Here is a 14,717-nt window from a genome sequence, read left to right as displayed (position 1 = left end):
CAGTTACTCGTTACATCTAAAAAAGGTAACCCGTTACGGTTTCCTTAAAAAGAAACGCGCATTGAACGACTTGTCTTTATCTGAAAATCTTTGTAATTCAGATATGTCATAAGAGTCGTCATATGCAATTATCCTTAATATGACTATCTATTAATTTCCTTCTTTCCTATGTAAAAAAAACCTACAAACACAAACTAAAACCTATCTAAAATCTACCCCAACCAAATCCTAGAAACTTAATCAAACTTTCTAAAAAAACGAATCGTCAAGACTTATATGAAATTATCAAATCCAAATAAAACTACAATATAAATCCAAAAATTTTATTCAAAAGAAAATTCATTTCTCAAAAAAAATAAATTTATCAAAAAAAATTAATTTTTAACAATGATCAAAATCCGTAATTTTTTATAAAAAAAAATTAATTAATTATATAAAAAAAATAATATCCACATATATTATATTACATCTAATTTTTCTATCCAATCAACCTTATTTTAATTGGTTGATTGGCATTTCGCGTAAAAAAAAAATATAAAACGTTCACGTATTTACAAATACGACACTATGCTTCCCTTAAAAATGGCTGCAGAGTTTGAAGATTACTTTCTTTTAGTGACCTTTTCTTTTAGTGACCTTGGCACTTTTAAGAGTGAGATCTCCTACAACTAGTCGATGCTGATTTATACATTTCTCTCCCGGTATCACTTTCACATTTTTTACTATACATCGATCACATCTCCTTAATAACAAGTAATCCACAGCACTTTTGGTACTACCCGACTTATAAGTCACCAGCTTCTCTGATTCTTTCTTAAACATTGTATTACAGACAATCATATCCATAGCATCACTAAATTCTAAAATTCTCTCTCCTTCCAAATATCTCATGACGTAACTGAACCCTCCATGTACTCCTTTGTAACCCTCACTACTCGCTCCCACATGTCCATTCAGATCACCAGCCAGGATAATCCCCTCTTCATTTGCCAGTCTCGATGTCACCCCCAATAGACTGTCCCAAAATATATCTTTCTCTTCTTCACTTCTTCCAACCTGATGAACATATGCCGAGATAATATTATATAGCTTTCTACCAAAAATCATCTTGATAACCATTATCTGGTTGTCTAGCTTTCTCACTTTGACTACTTTGTCTACCAATTTCTCCGCAACCAATACCCCAACTCCAGCCTTACCATCATTACCTCCTTGCCAAAAGAATTTATACTTTTCGCTAATCTTGCCAATCATTCTGGTCCCATTTCCTTTCCATCTAGTCTCCTGTATGCAGCACACATCTATATGTCTTTTGTGCAATACATCGACGACTTCTCCCGCTCTTCCCGTCATACTCCCAACATTCCATGTCGCGACCCTAACTCGATCACCCGTAAACTGGTTTCTTTCATGTCGTTTATGGCCGTCATAAGTTTCATTTTCATGAATAGTGGTTCCACCAGGTTTCCCATCCTTCTTTTTGCCGTAGGCGGATGAGGAGGCCCACGGGGTACTTTGGGCTGTACCCCGCCCATGCTTCGTTGTAACCATAGGGAAACTTTGTAGCAAGGTTTTTAAAATCGGATGCCCTTCCTGACATCAACCTCTTTATGTGGTTTTTACACCCCGTCGAGGATACGGTGATCCTATTCTAGACCCAGATCACAGGGAACCTTTTAGACCTCCATTAGCCGCCAAAAGACGTTGCCACTTCCCCGCCACGATGAGGCTGAAAGTAGGATTTAGGGAGAGAACAAATGCATTGGTTTATTTTTTGTTAATCTTATATAAAATAATCATATTATAGCTCTTACCTGCTTAGAAAATTTATCTAAAATATTTTCTTCAGCATCATTTGAGACCATAACCAACCCAAGTAAATTATAGAATATATTACTAATATGCTATCTTGTTAACCTGGAAATTTTCTTCTTAGAATATATTACTAATATGCTATCTTGTTAACCTGGAAATTTTCTTCTTAGCATCAATTGATATAATCCATTCAGGAACTCCAACTAATCAAGGTAAATTTAAAATATGCTATCTTGTAAACCTAGAAATTTCAATCTTAGCATCACTTGATATAATCCATTCAGGAACTCCAACCAACCAAAGTAAATTTAAAAGGTGCTATCTTGTTAACCTGAAAATTTTTATCTTAGCATCACTTGATATAATCCATTCAGGAACTCCAACCAACCAAAGTGAATTTAAAATATGCTATCTTGTTAACCTGGAAATTTTAATCTTAGCATCACTTGATATAATCCATTCAGGAACTCCAACTAATCAAGGTAAATTTAAAATATGCTATCTTGTTAACCTGGAAATTTTAATCTTAGCATCATTTATAATCCATTCAGGAACTTCAACCAATCAAGGTAAATTTAAAATATGCTACTAGTTTTATCTGGAAATTATCTTTTATAGCCATTGAAGATTATTCAATAAATCAATTAATTTTTTAAAGCAAAATACCCAATATAATTTTATAAAATCTAAATTTAATAAAAATCTATTATTTTCTAATAATTATTTATATTCTCAAAATAGAGAAAACTATTATATGCATACATAGATATTTATTAATTATTATGTTTTTGCTAAAAATTCACGTCACTCTTTATCAATATTATGATCATGTTGTCATTTTCATTTTTTAATGCTTTTTAAACCAAATTTACACCATTATATATAATATTGATATGCAAAAAGTAACTACCATAATTTTATATATTACTATTGAAATACAAATTGCAATCATTATTTTATATGCCGCCTATTGATAAATTGTAATCATCATTTTATATACAATTGATATTCAATTCAATGATAATCATTGATTCAATTGCAATATATACAAATTTTTATACACCACCATCAATATACAGTCTTAATAAATATAATATTATAATAGATACTCAATAAATATAAATTTATATACTATTGATATATAAATTGCAATCATTATTTTATATACCATTATTATACAATTGCAATCAATATTTTATATTTATCAATCACAATAATAATATTTATATATACTATTGATATAATTGCAAAAGTAATAATAAAATTGTTAGGCTTATATTTCATTATTCTTACAACATGCATGCTTATTCATTATAATATTATTTATAAGTAATGTTGTTAAACGGCTCGATTTGAGCCGATTTTTAAAAACGGCTAACTCAATATTTTATCCGAAAAAATATTAGGCAAGCCAGCAGTCCTTGCTCAGTATGGCATAAAGGTTTGGCATCTATTAGCTAAATCTCGAGGCTTAGTCAATATTTTGCTAGCGAAAATTTGAGTTAGCCGTTTTTAAAAACTCGACTCAAATCGAGCCTTTTAACAATATTTTTAAGTAATATCTAAGTAATCAGATATTTATATGAATAAATACGTATGATAAATAGATTTCCTAGTAAGATAAGTGACTAGAAACCTCTAACGAAATAAATCTCATATTTATAGGAATAACAAATATAAATCCCTATGATAAAAATTTTATTAATGGAGTTCCTAGTAGAAAAAGAGATTAACATATTTTCATTAATCATTAGAAATCTAAAAAAAATTAAAATGAGTAAATCTGATATTTATAGGAATAATAAGTATAAATCCCTATGACAAAAATTTAATTAATGGAGTTCCTAGTAGGAAAAGGGATTAACATATTCCTATTAATAATTATAAATCTAAAAAAAGTTATATGAGTAAAACTGATATTTATAGGAATAATAAGTATAAATCTCTACGATAAAAATTTTATTAATGGAGTTCCTAGTAGGAAAAGAGATTAACATAGTCCCATTAATCATTAGAAATCTTAAAAAAAAAAAAAATATGAGTAAATCTGATATTTATAGGAATAATAAGTATAAGTCTCTACGATAAAAATTTTATTAATGTAGTTCATAGTAATATTAACCATATTGTATTATAAATAATATTGAATTATAAATAAATTATATTAAATAGGTAAATAATATTATAAATATGTAAATAATATTATAAATATGTAAATAATATTATAAATATATAATATAAATTATACTATTTTAATTATATATCAATTATGTTAATAATATTAATTATTATATTATAATTAAATCATAATTATAATTATATATTACATTACTAAAATTTATAATTATATATTACTAAAAGTTATAATACAATTTATATATTTTTCTTTATATCAAATTGTTTAATTACTTTAAATATTATACTAATAATATATTATGTTAAATATTACAATTATATACTTATTAAAATTTATATTAATACAATTTATATATTTATCTTTATATCAAATTAATTTAAATACTTTAAATATTATATTAATAATATATTATGTTAAATATATCAATTATATATTTATTAAAATTTATATTAAATATTTGATTAAGGTATTTACTAAAATTTATAATGATATTAAATTAATATTAAATACTTAACTTAGGTGCTCCCGTTGGTGGACACACTGCCATATCATCCTTCCTACAATCTACACTCGAAACCCTTAATGAGTTAGCTGACCTATTTTCCCTTCTCCCCTCTCATAAAGCCTTTTTTCTCCTGAAAAATTTCTTCAATATCCCAAAAATTCTTTACGCGCTCTGCTCTACCCCTATTTTTAAATTTCCCACTTCCTTAGGCATTTATGAAAATGAGATTAAAGTCCTAATTAAAAGTATCCTTAATCTAAAATTCCATGAATTAGCGTGGACACAAGCCACCCTTCCTACCAAGATGGGAGGACTCGGCATCAGATCCCCTTCCGATCTTGCCTTAACTGCCTTTATATCGAGCTGTCTTTTAACCAAAAATTTAGTCAATCCTAATTCCTTAAATTCTGACCCTTCCTTTGATAAAGCCATCATTGAATGAAAATCTCGATTCATTGCCGACCACCCAATTCCAGAAACGAACAAGCAGAAGGACTGCGATAAGCCCATTATTGCGCTGCGTCGAATCTCTCCTTTATAATATGCAATCATTGGACCGTCCCTTATTCTCCTCTCTGCTTAATGGTTCTGGACATGAGTTTCTCGAAGCCATTCCATATGCGAAATTACAATTACAATTGACCCAAAATGAGCTAACTCATGCTATAGGCATCCGTTTAAATTGCTTAGTAACCCAACCCCACATCTGTGCCGACTGCAGTTCTGCTGTTTTGAGTAATGGAAGGCATAGTCTACATTGTCGTTCATGTAAAGGCCGCATCGTTAGACATAACATTTGCAATTCTATAATTCTTAGAGCTCTGAGATCAGCTCAAATTCCTTATATTCTCGAACCCTCTGATCTTTTCAGATCTGATGGGAAACGCCCTGACGGGATCTCTCAAATTCCCTGGAAGCGAGGTCAATTCTTGGTCTGGGATTACTCTTGTATTGATCCATTGGCTCCTTCCAATCAATCCCTTAACATTCTGGAGAACAAGGAGCTTCTAAAAATTGCAAAATATTCAGAGATATCCCAAGATCACTTATTCATTCCCATCATTTCCACTACCTTGACTACCTTTGGGAATCGTGCTCTTTCTTTCTTCAAGGAACTTTAATCGCTAATCCGCAAACTTACAGATGAACCTCGTGAAGGCTTCTTCTTAAGACAAAGACTCGCAATAGCAATTCACAGGGTCAATTACATCAGCTTCATTGGCAGCCTCATCTCACATGATGATTAGAATATATTTTATATAATTTTAACAACGTAATGAATAATTTATTTATATAATAACTTTTCAATGTTCATTTTTATATTATTAAACATTAATATAATTTTACTTATCTATCATATTAAATAAAATTTTATAGTATTAGGAAAAACTATCTAATCTGTAAAAGTTAAATTTTTAATATTTTTTAAATTTCTCGCTTCAAACTTATAAGGGCCATTTTGACAGCCATTTTAGCTTATTTGCCTTTTTGATATTTTTAAGAGTATATAGAGCGGACCCGGTGCAACGTTCTAAATGAATTCCTGTTTTAAATAAATTCCAATTTAGTGATAGTGTCATTTATGACTGACATGTTGATTTCATATTATTTTTTAGTGATATTGACATTTATGACTGACGCGCATATATTAAAAATAATATTTCTAGTGATACTGACATTTATGATTGACGTGTAAAGATCAAATATTATATTTTCTATTGTTATAGATATTTTAGTAAATCCCTGTTTTAAATAAATTCTAATTTAGTGATATTGGCATTTATGACTGACATGTTAAGATCATATATAACATTTTAGTGATATTGACATTTATGACTGACGTTTAAAGATTAAATATAATATTTTTAATAATACTGACATTTATGACTGATATGTAAAGATTAAATATAATATTTTTATTAATACAGACATTTATGACTGACGTGTAAAGATTAAATATAATTTTTAATAGCGGTCAAAATGTTCGCGATAATTTCTTAAATATATATTTAAATAAAATTTTTTAATGTAACTTAATTTTTTAATTGGTGTGTAATATGCCCATTTATAAATGTTATGGATAATTATATTTGTTTGAAGCATAGTTGCCAATGCAACTATCTCCACCTCTGTTCCATAAGTTGCATTTTGAGCCATGCCTGTTCTCTCCAAATATTTGTCAACGGGTTCTCCCAAAAACCCCTCCATCTGCTCAACAATATCCTTGCTTCTCATAAAGAGAATGCATTGCTGTCTCAGAAAATCGTAGTGGCATTCGTCATCACAAACTTCTTTGCTTATACATCTACAATAATGATTAACAATAATTTATTTTAAATATGTATACCTGAAGAGACAATTTCCATCACCAATAATCCGCTCGATAGAAAAATTATCTCCCATTACACCATTATCATATTTTGGATATCTTTTCTTGATCGCAAAATGAAAACGTTCAGAATGATAAATTTTCCATATTCTGTTGGTTGGAAGAAATAGATTTGCATCATCTTTCTTAGAAATTACAGTCTCTACTGTCAATTCATTATCTAAAAAATATGCATAATTAAATAATAACACATATTAATACCTTTTTCAATAAACAGTCCTACTTTGTCAATTACAGCTGGTATATTAGGATTAGAAGGCATAACTAATAATTTAAAAACAAATTATATCAATTTATAAAAATATTACTATTTTCTGAATGGCTACCAAGCTCTACCATCTTCGTTTCATCATTTAATATCTTTATCCTCTTAAAATCTGCATCATCTAAAAAATACATATAATAATTTCACTTTTAAGAATCCTAACTATTGTATAAGGACCCATAAGGTCTGGTCATTTTACCACCTTTCCTATCAGCCCGACGGCTGTTCCAAATAAGCATTTGATCATTGACTAAATAATGGTTATTTCTACCAGCATTACGACTTCTATAATCCCTCTGCTGTTTAAGCTGAGCAAGTTCTATATTGCCAGCAGCGATCTCATGAATATCATTCATTCTGGAAACTGTATCTTGAAAACAAGATTCCAAATCAGGTACATTGTCAGGATCAATATCCTCTTCCTCGTCAATCTTAAATAGAGACATAATATATAGTATATGATTATAAAATGATTTATCATACCCCATAAGCTTGTTTTGCTTTTCTACCATACATCAGCTCATATGGTGTAAATTTCGAAGATTCGTGTAGAGAAGTGTTATAGGCAAATATTATGCCAGACAAGGCATCTGTCCAAATTAATTGATCATCCTTAATACACTTTAGTTGTGAATTTTGAATTGTTCTATTCACTCTTTCAACCATGCCATTTGCTTGAGGGTGATAAGCACTTGTCACCCTCTGCATGGTCCCTATGAGTTTGTGAAAATTATTGCTTATTTCATTTACGAACTTACGTCCTTGATCATTAATTTGAATCTATATATAATATTAATATTTTATTACCAAATTTATTATACTTTTGCCCTACCATGTGTGCATAGTAACGAGTAAAGATAGCGCGATATTGATTTTGCTGTTTTATCTTTTAAAGGCATGGCTACAATATATTTGCTGAAATAATCAACTGCTACAGCAATGTATTTATAGCCATCTTCACTTTCAGGCAAAGCAGTTAAATCAACACCTATTTGTGTCCATACCTTTTGTAAAATAAAAGATTGTTGTTATATTATATACTCCATTAGGAGGTTAGGTGTCATGTAATAAAGTAAAGCTGCTTACCATTATTTATGATTGCAGCTGAAAAAAAGCATAAAGAATGAGGTAAAATCTAAATTAGCTAAAAAATGAAATTATGATATATATATCAATTTTTATCTGAGATTGAAGGGAAATGTATTAATTATTTATTATATTTTCAGATTATAAGTTTTAATTATTAGATTATATGCAAATTATATTTTTATTTTGGACTGTTATATTAACCTTAAAGAAACTAAAAATGAATATATGATATATTTCTTGTAAAAAAATTCAATAAAATTTAAATGGTTCAATATATGAAACCAACATAACTAATAAAAACAAGTGCCACATACATATAAGCTATAATAGACAGATCATTAAAAGGCTACAAATGAAAAATATAAAATACATAAACAAAAATTAGAAACAATTATAATGACCAAACTATAAAAATTTTCAAATTAAGGATTTGTTATGTAATCAACTTTAATACTTTTGTTGGAATAGGAATTGAATGCAACTCATTGTTAGTTTTGTCAAATCTTGTGTTGCTACGCTGGCAAATATCACAACATTTTACACAATTAACCACATCCAATTTCATATTTGGCCACCAGAAGCTAAAAATATAATATATGATATAATAAATAGATTTAAAAATGCAATATTTTTTTAAGTTAGCAAAGATTTAAATAAACTTAATTGGAATGAAAAATTATCAGGCCCAAGATCATATCCAAAAATTTAATTTATTGTAAATTTGCAATATTTTTTTAAGTTAGCAAAGATTTAAATAGCTTAATTTAAATAAAAAATTAGTAGGTATCAAAATAAATAAATATTCTATTAAAATTTCTTATATTTATTATTAGAAAAATTTACAATAATTTACTTTGCAAAGTTGGTAGAATAATAGGTTTTTATGCCAGTTTTTAAGTTAATCGTTGTTATAATGCTATCAAATATATATAAATATACTTTAAAATTAATTAAATTAAGATATTAGAAGGATATATTATTTACTACTTTGCTAGGCCAGCAATATTTACAATTGATCTTGATAGATTCTTCATAATTCTGATTTAAACGAACTCCCACTTCAATCAAATGTATCAATATCACTAAAAAAAATAAGGTTAAATCTTAACATGTCAGTCATAAATGCCAAAATCACTAAATTAGAATCTATTTAAATCGGGAGTTCATTTAAAACGTTACACCGAAACCCGCGGTTCGGGTCCTAAATATTCCCACAGCTGTTTTCGCGTTAAAAAGAAGAAAGATGGTGAATACAAACTAGACATTTTTAACATTTTTTTAAATTTTATTTTTAACATTTTTAAAATTTTAATAAATTTATAAATATTTATACAATAATTTACACAATATTATTACTGAGAATAAAATTATTTATAAAAGTAAAACATATTAAATTTTTTAATTGTACTAATATAGAAATAATATTTAACTTTATATAAATATATATAACAATTATAAATAAAATATTTAAATATATAAAAAATAATATTTATTTATATATATTTAGAAAGAATATTTAAACATATCACAATCCTCAATTAATATAAATGATTTCAGATAATAATAGAATAAACCGATAATCTTGCGTCTATGTTTTGTCAGGTATAAAAGAAAGGTTATTGACAAACTGTCAGATGACAGGTATAAAGATTTAATATGACATAAAATAATATAAATTTTTATCCACTATTTTCTATTTTTATCTAAGATAAAAAGCTTCAAAATATATTTTTTTAATATGCCCCACTGAGTATTTTGGAGAAGATATCTTAAAGCTCCCTACCATTTTTTTCTCTCCCTTTCCTCATTCTATACTGTGTGTGTGTGCATTAGACTCAATTATTATCTTCATATAGCCATTTATGCCACTTATCCTTTACATTATTTTAACTAGATATACAAAAATACGAATCGAATTAAATAATTCATATTCGTAGGAATAATAAAATGATTATTCGATTCGATTCGTCGAATATTCAATTCAATTTGAAAATTATATTTAACCGTAAATTAAAAAAGATAGCATATTAAATTTATTTTGTAAAATTTAACTATGGATAAAAGAGAAACAAATTTTATTAGTAAGATAATATAGATACATATATAGTATAATAATGTAGAAAAATCAATATAATATTCATATCATGTAGAACAAATATACCAACAACAAATTTTTAAAGAAAAAATATCTGGTTCGCCCGTCATTCTTAACGGGATAGCTAGTTATTTAAAATTGTATATGAGTTATAAATTACATATAAATAAATACTTTCTTCGTCCATCATAAAACAATTTTCGGAGGTTAATTTTGTATTATGAATTATTCGAATAAAAACAGCCATTAACAACATTTAGAAATATAAAATGTTTCTTCATTTTTCCTAGGAAATTTTATTAAATAGGAATAATTGTAAATAATTCCTACTAATTATATATTATTAATAAATTATTTTAATCGAATAATCTCGAATTATTCGATCGAATAATAGATAAAAAATTATTCAACGAATAATATATTTTCCTATTAGAATTTTTGAATCGAAATTGTGTTATTCGTATTCGTAAAATACGAATCTAATCAAATCGAATATCTTATAACAAATAATTTTTATGTATAATTTTAACTATTATTATTATAATTTTAGACACATCAAAAAAGACACCAACTATCGATGATTTTTTTGGAATAATATTATTGAAAATCTTTTAGACGCATTTTTTTAAATCTAAAAATAATCGAATGAAAAATTTTGATGATTTTACTTATATAAAAAAATATATATTAAATTTAATATTGCATTGCCCTCGAATTCTAGGGTTGAATAATTTGGAGGCTATGTCTCCTACCCACCCCGGCCATGTAGACACTGATTATAGATATTACCAGATGAAATCCTTAACTACGCATATATTTAAAATTTATTGTGGTGTTTATGTTTTAATTCCATGTTACTTATTTGTAATAAATTGTCATTTCTATTGTATTCTAGGTCTTTAAGCATTGTCTTCTAAAAATATCCAACCAAACCATTTTAAATTTCTGAACCCTTCAGATTCGAAGCTATATTAAACTTTACATTGATAGTGAAATGTGCATATATTTATCAAGATCTTTAACTGTGGATAACTAAATTTTGAAAAGTCAACATCATCCAGCAAATCACATTAAGAAATTATTTTTTAATAATATCTAAATCAAAAGTGTTTAATTATTTCTAATCTATTAAATTGTTAAGATTAGGTAAGTTTCAATTACATATTTATTTAAATTCTAAGTCTATATTTTTTGAAGTAATCAGATTTATAATTTTTATACCTATTATTGACCAAGACATGTGAAAAGTCTAATAATTAATTAATCGATTGTTTTAAGTTAAAAATGTGAAATTGATTTTATGAATATAATAATGATTATATTTATATTCTACATTTCTTTTATAAATTATCTCCTTCCATATATTTAGACATGATACAAAAAATATGAATAATAAAGTTTTATTTTAAAATATATTTTCAAAAATTCTCAATTTATATGACAAAAAATTAAAAAGCTACAAATATCCTATAATAAAATATAATATTTAATTATAAATAATATGACATTCAGATTCTATTTGTAATGTAAAAATTAATTGTCGAAATATAACATATTGAAAAAAACTAGACAAAAATTTTATGGATGAAAAAGATGTAATCGATTTCACCAATCTTTTCCTCACAAATAGAACAACATACATCCACAATGTAAATATCGATTCAGTCATATAATTTTACTTTTCCCCAAAAATAATAATTTCTATTTTTTATAATTTAACGTTTTTTACGATTTTTAATAAAAATATATGCATAACAATTGAATCTGTTGAATGTGAATATGCAAGTTAATATCTAACATACTTTATCTAAGCAAAAGTGTTCAACTCCATTTCAATGCTATAACAACATTTCTTTCTGTGAAAACTATTATCGGAATATTATTAAATATGAAGTTTACATTGACACATATTCACAACCCTGATGATTCATAAGAAGAGATTTATATTTTAGTAACTATGAATAAACTAAAAGAACAAATTAGAGCTTATAACTATCAAAACATATAATCAAGTTATGCGTATTAGAAAAATAGATCCTCTCGTTCAACTCCATCCTAATGCTCTACCAACATTTCTATCTGTCAAAACTATTATGAATCGTGCTATTAAATCATTGAGACCACCTTTGCCTCTTATAAATTCTGATATCCGATTATAAATTAATACTTGATAATAAGACTTTTTTTTAATTTGTAATGAAAATAATGAATTATTAATATTTTCTACACATGAACTACTTGAAAGTCTCTGTAATGCCGACCAAATTTTGATGGGCGGCACATTTTTTTCGTGTCCTATATTATTTAAGCAATTATACACTATTCATACAATAATTCTTTGCGCGTATATATTATTGCCAAATAAAAATAAAGAATTCTAAAAATAACCATTGTCGATCTATAGGTATTTTCTTTTCTCCTTCTAAAGCCATTATAGATTTTTAAATGAGAGTACTTACAAACTCGAATAAATATTTCCAACCTGCTATTTTCATTATGGTCAATGTATTTTAAGACGAATACAGGGTAATAGGTTGACAGCATATAGAATTCTTAATCCTGATTTTAAGAGATTTTATCGCAGACTAATAGCTATACCCTTCTTAACCGAAATCGACATACCATTGGTATTGTCAGAATTAAATAATGAAGTAGAGGCCTTTAATTTAGATCCCATAAGAAATCTCTTTACATACTTTAAAAGTACTTGGATTAACCCAAACGCTAAATTTAAATATAAGATGTGGAACATGTATGATGTTCAAGGTGTAAGAACAAATAACCATGTTGAAGGATTTCATCGTTCTATAAGTGTATATTACTTATTGTTACTTATCCTAATTTATATATTTTTATTGATATGTTAAAACAAATAAATGGAAAAAAAGTTACCTAGAAAAAAAAAATACTGCAAAATAGACAAGAAATATTTTTATATTACACTACCTATACACCTTAGTAGTATTTAGAAAGTCAAAAAATCAAATATTCTACGAAGATATTTCTGTGAATTAAAATCTTTATTTTGCATATCTTGGATAAGATATTTAATATCGAAAAAAAAAATTTAAATGAAAAATAATCTAGTCAGCAGGTATATCATTATTTGTTTTCGATATTACATATCTTGATATTTTATCTAAATACTGCATTGGTGTATAAGTAGTGTAATATAAAAATGTTTCTTGTCTGATTTTCTCGTCTATTATACAGTATTTTTTTTTTCTTTCGGTAACTTTTTTCCCATTACGCAATTGGATAAATTTTATATCCATATCTTGTTGTATTTATTTTAATATATCAATAAAAAGATATAAATTAGGATGAGAATATGTTATATACTCTTTTAAAGAACGATGAAATCCCTCAACATGGTTATTTGTTCTTACACCTTGAACATCATACATGTTCCACATCTTATATTTAAATTTAGCGTTTGGGTTAATCCAAGTACTTTTAAAGTATGTAAAGAGATCTCTTATGGGATCTAAATTAAAGGCCTCTACTTCATTATTTAATTCTGACAATACCAATGGTATGTCGATTTCGGTTAAGAAGGGTATCGCCATTAGTCTGCGATAAAATCTTTTAAAATCAGGATTAAGACGACTATATGCTGTCAACCTATTACCCTGTATTCGTCTTAAAATACATTGACAATAATGAAAGTAGCATCCCTTGACAGAAATGGTTGGAAAAATTTCTTCGAGTGTTGTAAGTGCTCCCACGAAATCTATAAGTGCTTTAGAAGGAGAAAAGGAAATACCTATAGATCGGCAATAGTTTTTTAAAAGATTCAACATTTTTAGATACGTTTCTTTATTTTTATTTGGCAATAATATATATGCGCAAGGAATTATTGTATGATTAATCATTATATGAATAGTGTATAATTGCTTAAATAATAGAGGACACGAAAAAAATGTGCCGTCCATCAAAATTTAATCGGCATTAGAGAGACTTTCAAGTAGTTCATGTGTAGAAAATATTAATAATTCATTATTTTCATTACAAATTAAAAAAGTCTTATTATCAAGTGTTAATTTATAATCACCGTATAATCGGATATCAGAATTTATAAGAGGCAAAGGTGGTCTCAATGATTTAATAACACGATTCATAATAGTTTTGACAGATAGAAATGTTGGTAGAGTATTAGAATAGAGTTGAACGAGAGGATCCATTTTTCTAATACGCATAACTTGATTATATGGGTACGCTCGAATTTGTTCTTTAAGTTTATTCATAGTTACTAAAATTGCATAATGCTCTTCCTCAGATTCAGAAGGATGGTTGTGAATATGTGTCAATGTAAACTGCATATTTAATAATGTACCTCTTGCCGTACAATGACAGTCTACATTTAAATAAAATTCCAAATTTATGATGAACATATAGAAATTTATTTGAATATAACAAATT

At 26.9% G+C, this 14,717-nt stretch overlaps 1 protein-coding gene across 1 annotated transcript; it reads right to left on the bottom strand.

Annotated features, from left to right (window-relative positions):
• Positions 1 to 612: 612 nt before the first annotated feature.
• LOC135926832 (uncharacterized) lies at positions 613 to 1,551 on the bottom strand. The gene has a single exon (XM_065462763.1). It carries the CDS (start codon positions 1,549 to 1,551, stop codon positions 613 to 615), a length of 939 nt encoding a protein of 312 aa, XP_065318835.1.
• Between the last annotated feature and the right edge of the window lie 13,166 nt (positions 1,552 to 14,717).

The sequence above is a fragment of the Gordionus sp. m RMFG-2023 genome, chromosome 3, assembly GCF_954871325.1.
Source record: "Gordionus sp. m RMFG-2023 chromosome 3, tfGorSpeb1-WG-v2, whole genome shotgun sequence".
Classification (NCBI taxonomy): Eukaryota; Metazoa; Nematomorpha; class Gordioida; order Chordodea; family Parachordodidae; genus Gordionus; species Gordionus sp. m RMFG-2023.
This window is presented reverse-complemented; position numbering and strand designations above follow the sequence as displayed.